The sequence below is a fragment of the Callithrix jacchus genome, chromosome 1 (assembly GCF_049354715.1).
Source record: "Callithrix jacchus isolate 240 chromosome 1, calJac240_pri, whole genome shotgun sequence".
NCBI classification, from domain to species: Eukaryota; Metazoa; Chordata; class Mammalia; order Primates; family Cebidae; genus Callithrix; species Callithrix jacchus.
Genome location: NC_133502.1, coordinates 185,268,638 through 185,277,566, shown reverse-complemented (window position 1 = coordinate 185,277,566; position 8,929 = coordinate 185,268,638). Strand labels below are relative to the sequence as shown.

General features: G+C 59.6%; 1 protein-coding gene across 15 annotated transcripts in view; it reads right to left on the bottom strand.

The window, feature by feature from the left end:
• Nucleotides 1–822: 822 nt before the first annotated feature.
• RABL6 (RAB, member RAS oncogene family like 6) overlaps nucleotides 823–8,929 on the bottom strand; it is a 33,067-nt gene continuing 24,960 nt past the window's right edge. For 2 of the 15 annotated variants that reach the window (XM_035263452.3, XM_078332353.1), the window contains 10 exons: nucleotides 8,783–8,891; nucleotides 7,718–7,786; nucleotides 5,681–5,784; nucleotides 4,229–4,545; nucleotides 3,895–4,060; nucleotides 2,849–3,061; nucleotides 2,497–2,752; nucleotides 2,126–2,303; nucleotides 1,780–1,838; nucleotides 823–1,666 (listed from right to left, as the gene is read on the bottom strand). In XM_035263452.3, coding sequence (XP_035119343.2) covers nucleotides 1,466–1,666; nucleotides 1,780–1,838; nucleotides 2,126–2,303; nucleotides 2,497–2,752; nucleotides 2,849–3,061; nucleotides 3,895–4,060; nucleotides 4,229–4,545; nucleotides 5,681–5,784; nucleotides 7,718–7,786; nucleotides 8,783–8,891 — 1,672 coding nt within the window. In that variant the 3' untranslated portion in view covers nucleotides 823–1,465. The remainder of the gene's footprint in view (nucleotides 1,667–1,779; nucleotides 1,839–2,125; nucleotides 2,304–2,496; nucleotides 2,753–2,848; nucleotides 3,062–3,894; nucleotides 4,061–4,228; nucleotides 4,546–5,680; nucleotides 5,785–7,717; nucleotides 7,787–8,782; nucleotides 8,892–8,929) is intronic. The other 13 variants (XM_035263464.3, XM_035263456.3, XM_035263473.3 and 10 more) reach the window with 13 other exon arrangements.

Genomic DNA, 8,929 nt, shown 5'->3' with positions numbered 1-8,929 from the left:
CCCTGCCAGTTTGGGCTGTTCTGAGCCTGGGGTCTGCACATGACCTTCCATAACCTTCCCAGTAATGTCTTCGTTCCAACTCTGCCAGCCCCCTCCCCAAGGCACTGGGCCTGGGAACATCCTAGCTTGGCAGAGGGTTGGGCAGCAGATGCTCTTGGCTCTGAAGGGCAGAACCGACCCCATTCTGTGTCCTGTTCAAAGCAGGGCCCTGAACACCCAACACAGCCATCCATGGTGTAGTTCCAGCAAGTTCGGTATTCTTGACCCATCCCCACACTATGGGAAGCCCGGAAGCCAGCCCTCACCTTGCAGGCTGTGGGCTAAGGGGGCATGTTCCTAAGGGGGCAGCTTCCTGTGGGCCTTGGCACTGCTCCATGCCCCAAAGCTCCAAGCCACAGGGGCCTCCAGCATGGCCACCTCCCCCTTGACTGGCACACTCCTGCCCGCCCTGCAGGGTTCTCATGGCAACAGTGGCTGTGGGGGTGGTGAGGGGGTGGAGGCTGGGTGCTGCTGACAGCTGGAGGGGGCAGGGGCCTGAAGAAGGGGCAGGGCTGCATGTGGCTGCCTGGGAGCAGTGCAGAATGGACTTCCACCTCCTGGGGCTGCAGACCCCCAGGTGTGTTGGATCCAGCTGCTGAGACTTGGCCAAGGTGGGCTGTGATATACCCAGGGTGTGGCCAGTGGCCAGGCTGCGGGGGGTGTCCTGACACAGGCCTCATGCTGGTGGGCAGCCTCCTGCCTCAGGGGACTTCCCTGCCAACCCACAGCAGCCTGGGCTCAGGGTGGTGGGAGCAGAGGTGCAGGAAAAAGAACAGACACAGGTGGAGTGAAACAGGAGTGCTTTATGGTCCAAGTGGAGTATGACAGGAGCACCTCCCGGCTTCTGTCTGTGGGCTCACCTGAGCGGGGTGCAGCGGGAGCCGCTGTGGGGAGATGGTGCCTGGGAAGCACCCCTCCCTGAGGAGAGGCCTTGCATGCTGCAGGGCCTGGCTGCCCTTTACGGTGGGTCTACACACCTGTGCTCAAGGCTCCTAGCTGGAGGCACAACCACAGACACCCTGTGGCCCTGGGTGGGTGTGCAGGGCAAGCAAATGCCAGGGTGGAGGGCAAGCAGGTGCCAGGGCAGTACACACCCCAAGGCCAAATGGCCCCCACCCAGCCTCTGTAAACAGACCCTCATGGGTCCCTCCTGGGCCTCAGTCACATCCCTGAGAAACACTGGGGACTGGCAGCTCTGCCCCAAGAGGGCCAGGGTGTCCACCAAGCCTGGCTTTCGAAGCCAGATGTCCCCTCCCTCCCTGCAGAGCAGGCTCATGCTGGGGCTGCCGACGCCCGGCCTCTTCCAGCTTGGAAGTGCATGTAGCAGCTGCCGGGCACCAGCAAAGGTGATGGTGCAGCCGCAAAAGCCTCCCCAGGCAGTGACAGGCACACCCCCCACCCCAGGGCGGCCACTGCCCCAGCAGGCCTAGAGCTCCTCATAGTCGCCACCCCCAGGGTGGCGGCCACCCGGGGCCCCACCCCCCAGGAAAGCCTCCAGCTCGTCGGCTGCGGTCCTCTCCCTGCCCCGCGGGGGACGCTGCCTTCGCCGCCTCGGCTCCTCCCGGCCCTCCTCCTTATCCTTGCTCCTCTTGTGTTTGCTCTTCTTCTTGGCAGCCTTTTCTTCCTCCTGGGGAGCACAAGGAGGGAGCACCATGGAGTCACAGGAGGCCCGAGCCCTGGCCCAGGACTGCACACTGCCCAGCTCTAGCCGCCAAAAAGGGGCTAAGGCCCAGCAGGTACCTCTCTGCCTTTCTTCTTCTTCTTCTTCTTCTCCTTGGAGAGAGCTTTGCTCTCCTTACCTGCATGGACAGGACAGACACTCAGTGGCTCCAGCTCAGGCCCATGGGGGACCCCAATACTGGGTGACAGGACTTCTCCAGACACAGCCCCAGCCCTCCAGGAGCCCTGCTGGTGGACAGGACCATGCCGCAGACCTCGGGCTTCTGGACAGGGCCACCAGTGTCCTGGCCGAAGGCAGCAGGAGAGGCCTATGGCCAGTGGCTGGCAGATGGGAAGAGGCAGGAGGCCACAGGCCCATGTCCTGCCAGACTCCAGCAGGCCGGCTGCACTCCGGCACCCCACCCACCTTCCTCACTGCTCTCCTTGGGTCCGGCCTCTTCCAGCCCCAGCCCGAAGAGGTCTGAGTCATTCTTCAGTCTTAAGGCGGGGAGAGGGGGCTTGCAGGGTGGAGGTGGCTGGGCCGGGGCCGGGGTCTCATCCTCATCACTCACATCGGAGGGGTCATCTCGAACAGGAAACTCATCCTGGAGACGGGAGAGCAGCTGGTTGGCCACTGTCCCTCCCACACCCCTGGGGACGGTGGGGCCTCAAACCAAGCTGGCAAGGCCCAGGTGTGGGGACATAGGACACCTCTTCCAGAAGCTTCCTCCCACTGTGCCCAGCCCAGATCAGACCTGCAGGAGGGGCCCTACCTATGGCCGGGAGGACCCGTCTTACCCCCCTGCGCTGTGTGTCTGATGCTTCGCTCTCAAAGTCAGGGTCGTCCATGACAAAGGACAGCATTTGTGCCGCAATGGGCCCCTCAGGGTCACTCTCGGGTGAGGATGCCTGCTCGCCCTTCCCCATCTCGTCAGGGGGCCTGGTGCTGCTGCGCTTGTCAGGACCCAAGTGAACAGGGGCACCTGGCTGGGGGGGTGCTGCAGCCCTCGCACAAGCTGTCCCCCTCTGTAGCTTTGAGGTCGGTGCAGAGGACCTTTGTGGACAAGTAGAGGGTCAGGGTCCTCCAGGGGGTCATGAGCTGCCCCTACCCCGGCATCCAGGCTGCACCCCTGGAGGAACTTTCCCATACCGTTTGGCCCCTGGCTCTGAGCACTGCTGGGGAGCCTGTGCAGGGCCTTTTGGGGGATGTGCCACTTCCGCTTCCTCCTCACTTGAAAGAGTGATGTTTTCACTAGGGACAGGGCCTGTGGGCGGTGGGGGGCTCCCACATGGCTGGTCTTCGAGGTCCACGTCGTCCTGGAACCCTGCCACCATTGGGTTGCCACCCAGGGCCTCTGCATCACTGCAAAGCAAGTGGCCAGGCAGTCAGGAGGTAGCAGGGTAGGGACGGATGGCCTGGCTCAGAGGCCTTGGTTCGAGGCACCACAGCACACCCTGATGGTGGCCCCACCCCAGGGTCTCCTAGAAGCTGTGTCTAGTGGAGACGCCCCTCATGGCAGTCACGGGGCTTCTGAGCAGGAAAGGGCCGGGTAGGACAAGGTTGGACACAGTGCTGCCCTGTGGCTGGTCAGTGGCCTGGAGGGTGGCAGTGCAGCTGGGCACTGAGGGGGCGAGCCCAGCTCAGGGCCACTTTCTATCCTTTGTATTTCTGTAGGAAACCCGTGCCCCACAGCAATGGGTGAGGACAGGGTGCTGAGACCACCTAAGGTGGAGCCTGTCCAGTGGAGCCCATGCCTGGGACCAAATACAAGGCTTTACTGCAGGGAGCATTTGGGGCAGCTTGGCAGACAGCAGTGGGAGGGGCTGGCAGACGGATGGGGAGCTGGCTCTAGCTCCCAGCTCTGGAACCTGCAGGAACCCTGGGCCCTGCAGAGACGGTATCTGGTGGCCCGAACCTCGACATGTGACCCAGAGTGTCCTTACCAGTGCCCTCCATGTGGCCTGAACCTCCTCCCCATGTGACTTCCAGGAGCCTCACCAATGCCCTCCATGAGGAATGTGCCCTCTCCAGGGTGTGGGCAGAGTGGGTGGCCGGGCCATTCCAAGGTCTGAAAGCCCCATCCGAGCCCTTCCCTCTTCTGCGCTGGCCACAGATCTGCGCTGTCCTCAGCCACACTGCCCAGCTGGCAGGGGCCCCCTGGGGGCAGTGGGACAGTGGTTCAGGGCCCCCCTCACCTGTCGCTGTCCTGCGCAGCCTTGGCCCCGACCTTCTTCTCAGCCCTGGCGGGGGTTGTGTCTTCCAGGAAGCTGCGGTCCAGGTGGTCCTCAGGAATGAAGTCCTCCACATTCTGGACTTTTGCTGGGGCCTCTGTGGCCGGGACTGGCTCTGTGAACAGTGATGCTGGTTCCTCTTCATTTAGCACCAGAGGTCTCACTGTGCACAACCCCTGGCCAGGCCCACCCAGGCTGGGACTGGGACAAGCAGGAAGAGGTGGGGAGTGCTCCAAGACCAGGGGCCCCACCTGTGAGGGTGCAGGAACCAGGGTCGGAGGGCAGCTCCAGAGCCTACCTGCAGGAGGTGGGGCGACCTCAGCAGCAGGTGAGGTCCCAAAGAGCCTGGAGATGATGCTGCGCCGTGGGGCGGGGGCTGAGGGGCATGTAGGCGGGGGCAGGGCCTCTGAGGGTGGTGTAGGGGCCACGGAGGCTGGCGGGGTGGTGTTGATGGGTAGCTGTGGGGCAGGCTGGGGTGTGCTGGGGCTGGAGCTCCCCGTGGACACAGCGCCTGGAGCTACCACTGGTGACTGGGAACCCGAGGACGGGCTCTGCCCGTTGGCCGCCAAGGGGGATGCATGGCCCCGGCTGCGAACCTCCATCATCTCCAGGAAGCTGGAAGGTAGAAGGCGGTGAGAAGGCTGGCTCCTCTGCCTCTCCCTGAGGCTCCTGGGTGATAGGGGGCTCTTTGCTGCTGCTGGGAAGAGTGACTGTGTTCTGGGGCACCTGCCCCACAGAGGCCACCCTCCCAACCCACTTTTAGGAGCAGCAGTGCCGAAGGGTGGGGACAGCAGGCACCAGTGTGGGCATGTCCCACTCCTCAGAAAGTCCCTGGAGATCTGTTCTGAGGCAGCTGATGGGGGCTCTGTGCAAAGGTTGCCAGATGGCTGCAAGCGGACCTTCCCGAGGGGATTCTGGGAAGAGGAGGGGCTGGGCTTGGCGGGGTGCATGCAGTTGATGCAGCGTCCAGCTTGCCCAACTCAGTCCCTGGAAATCCCAGCTTGGTTCTGCAGAGAAACGCCCGTGTGAGGGGCTCCTTTCTGGGGCCGCCCTGGCAGCCAGAAGCCACGGGTCCCTCTAGGCATCACATCGCCTTCTCAGTCTGCTGCTGTGTCCAGAGCAATCTGCTCTGTCCAACAGCCAGATCCAAGGTGACCCACGGGTTCTCCCTCTGGAAATAAAGATCTGCTGGGGAACTCAGGAGGGGCTGTTTCAGTGTCCCTAGCTGGGTCCCAGGGAGGCTCCAAGTCCCTAGCTGTGCAGGAGCCTGAGGCAGAGGATGGGTCGGCCTTCCCACCACCGGCAACCCTGGGGCTGCCTATGCTGCCCATGCCCACTCAGGAGGATGCTGAGCCACCCACTCCTATCAAGGACCAGAGGCCTGTATGTCCTGACCCATATGCCTCTTCAGCACAAGGAGCTCCTTAGAAAGCACACACCACGCTGGTTGTCAGTCTGGGAAGCCGAGCTCCTAAGGAGCAGGCAGCCCCCAGCACCAGTGCCTGGCCAGTCGGTGGCACTCAGAGCAGCAGACATGGCATGACTTGCACACACAGTCCATGTCAGGTGGGACTCTGATGGGGCTCCTGGGGGCAGTGCCAGCCTGAGCCCTCCTCCACCTGTGCCCCAAGATGACTGATTTACCCCAAACAGGGCACTCCCCTCTGCTGTCCTGGAGCAGGCCAGGCCTGGCACCATGTCTATGCCTGCAGCCCTCACACTGCCCCCACCGTTGGGCCCAGCCACGCACATGCTGTAATTCTGGTCCTCCGTCTCCTGCTGCACCGACAGCTCCTCTAGTGTGGCGTCCATGTCCAGCTGGTTTGTCTCCAGCTGCCGCAGCAGCGTCTCCCTCTGCAGAAGAGAAGCACATAGGCCTGAGCAGGGACCCTTCCTGATGTGAGCACCCCAGCCCGACAGCAGCCGAAGGCATCGGGGGCACCACCTGCTGAAACCAGGAGATGGGGCAGGGCTGGCTGCTCAGCACCTCATGGAGCTCTGAGCTGGGCCTCACTGGAACCACAGAAGCCCGCAGGACTCCTTCACAGTGGCCAGCATGACACCTATGCTACCTCAGGGCACAGATGCCAACCACAGGCACAAACCCCAACAGAAGCACCTTTACCCATACATGTGCTTGCGAGGGTGCAGAAGCCCCACCTTCACCTGGAAAACAGCCTCTCTGCTCCCAGATTCGCAAATCTCCTCTGGGGGCAGGACTTAGCCCCGGCGTCCGTGCCATCACCCCCACTCCCACCAGCAGCTGGGCTGTGCAGCAAACCACAGCCCACCTGGCCTGGAACCCCAGGCCGGTCTGATGAGCTGTGGGTTCACGTTGCTGCTAACTTTAGATTCAAATTAAATAAACACCTGCAACAGCCACATCTCAAGCACCTGAGTCCCACGCAGGAGGCACCTGGGGACTGAACAGGGCTGTGTCTTCTTGTGGCCATGGAAGGTCTGCTGGCTGGACACCAGGGAGCATATACGACAGAGCAAATCAACTAGACAGAAAAAGCAGGTGCATCTGCAGGCTAAGAGAGACTTGAGATGGTGTGGGTTTTATTTTATTCAGACAGGGTCTCATGCCATCACCCAGGCTGGAATGCAGTGGCATGATGTGGGCTCCCCACAGCCTGAACCTCCTGGGTTCCCTTCCCTACCTCAGCTTCCAGAGTAGCTGGGACCACATGAATGTGTCACCATGCCTGGCTAATATTTTTTTTTATTTTTAAAGACTGGGGTTTCACCGTATTGGTCAGGCTGGTCTCAAACTCCTGCCCTCAGGTGATCCGCCCGCCTCAGCCTCCCAAAGTGCTGGGATTACAGATGTGAGCCACCACCCCCGGACATGCCTGGCTAATTTTTAAAAATGTTTTGTAGTTTGCCAGGCATGGTGTTATGCCTGTAACCTCAGCACTTTGGGAGGCTGAGGCGGGCAGATCACGAGGTTAGGAGTTTGAAACTAGACTAACATGGAGAAACCCTGTCTCTACTGAAAATACAAAAATTAGCCAAGTGTGGTGGCACACGCCTGTGGTCCCAGCTACTCAGGAGGCTGAGTCAGGAGAATCGCTTGGGGCCTGGGAGACAGAGGTTGCGGTTAGCTGAGATCGCACCACTGCACTCCAGCCTGGGCAACAGAGCGAGACTCTGTCTCAAACAAAAAAAAGATATTAAAGTCAGTAAGATCCCTAAAAATGGCTACTATAACAAAAATGTGATTTACAAAGAGAAAACTACAGACTCGTCAACCAACTGTAACTAACGTGTGAACTCTGGATCCTGCTCTGAATACTGAACTCTTTGGGAATTTTATTTCTCTAAGAAAAGTCTTCTGTGACTTGAATGTGAGGTGTTAAATTAGGCACTATGGTCAGGTTAAAAAAAGAGAACAGTTTTTAGAGATGTTTGAAATATTTTTAGGTGACATAAGACTTGAAATTTGCTTCCAGGCCATTCAGGAGCAAGACAGAGGAAACGGGGTCCCGCTGCTGAGACCGGAGGGGCTGTCACATGTGTATGAACACATCCACAGCAAAAGGACAGTCACACAGCTTGCCCTACGCTTCCAGCTCAAGACTCTGTCCAGGGTCTCGTTCTCTCCCTCAGAGGCTTTGGAAGTGTTTGGAGGGCAAACCCTTTAGGGAATGGAGCAGCTGAGCAGTGAGAGGCTCTCTAAGGCGTAACCACCCACTGACGAGGGGACAGCTCTGCAGTGCTGACACCGGGTAAGCCTGACTGCCGGCCTTCCTTCCACCCAAACGTCCCCAGAAGCATTCCCAACCTGCAGTGTCCCCACTTCTTCTGACACCGGAAGGATAGCACAGCCCCTTTCCTGGGCAATCATGAAGTCCTGGAGAAAGACCAAGTCTGCTGCAGCTTCGGCTGGGTCCCATGTCCCCCATACCCAGTCAGGGCAGGCCAGGGCGAGGAGGTCCAGGTCCCCCAGACCCAGTTGGGGCAGGCCAGGGTGAGAAGGTCCAAGTCCTCAGACCCATCGTTTGCTGGGCTACTTTGCAGCCAGAGCTGGCCTTGGCCCCTTGTTTCCACGAGGGAAATGGAGTTTAGTCTATAGACCAAAGTTGGCCCCTTGGTTTTGACACAAGCACCACGGAAATGTGAGCTGTGGGGCAGGCGTGGTGGCTCAATCCTATAATCCTAGCACTTTGGGAGGCTGAGGTGGGCGGATCACAAGGTCAAGAGAGCGAGATCATCCTGGCCAACATAGTGAAACCCCGTCTCTACTAAACATACAAAAATTAGCCGGGCCTGTGGTCTCAGCTACTTGGGAGGCTGAGGTGGAAGAATTGTTTGCAACCAGGAAGTGGAGGTTGCAGCGAGCCGAGATTGCGCCACTGCACTCCAGCCTGGCAACAGAGCAAGACTCCATCTCAAAAAAAACAAATTAATTAAAACAAAATTTAAAGAGGAAATGTGAGCTGTGAGCAGCAAGGAAAGGTGAGCTCAGCACCTTGGGAGACTGAGGTGGGAGAATAGCTTGTGCCCAGGAGTTGAGGCTGCAGTGAGCCACGACTGCACCACTGCACGCCGGCCTGGGCCACACAGCAAAACCTTATCTCAACACACAAAAATGACCAAAACCACAGAGGGAAACTGAGCAAGGGGTCCCTGCAGAGGTGGAGGGGCTTCTGGGATGGGGCCCAGCCCTCAGGACCTGCACCGTCTGCCACCTGGGCAGGCAGGCACAGTAGGATGCTGGGCCCTGACCAGCAGCTAACCCAAGCAGGCCCACCGATCTCTTGGGTGAGGAGGGAGCCCTGTTGCTATAGGAGACACAGCAGGAAGAGGCAAGACCAGTGCCCACTCTGCCTGCATGGTGAGTGCTTACCTGAAGCTGCAAGAAGGGGATGTTGAAGAACTTATGAAGGTACTTTAGGCCAAAGCTGTTCTTCATGGAAGACTCAGCGTAGCGGAAGTAGGAGGAACCTGGAGGTCTACTTTCAGGAAGGAAGACACATGCAAGAGAAACCTTGCC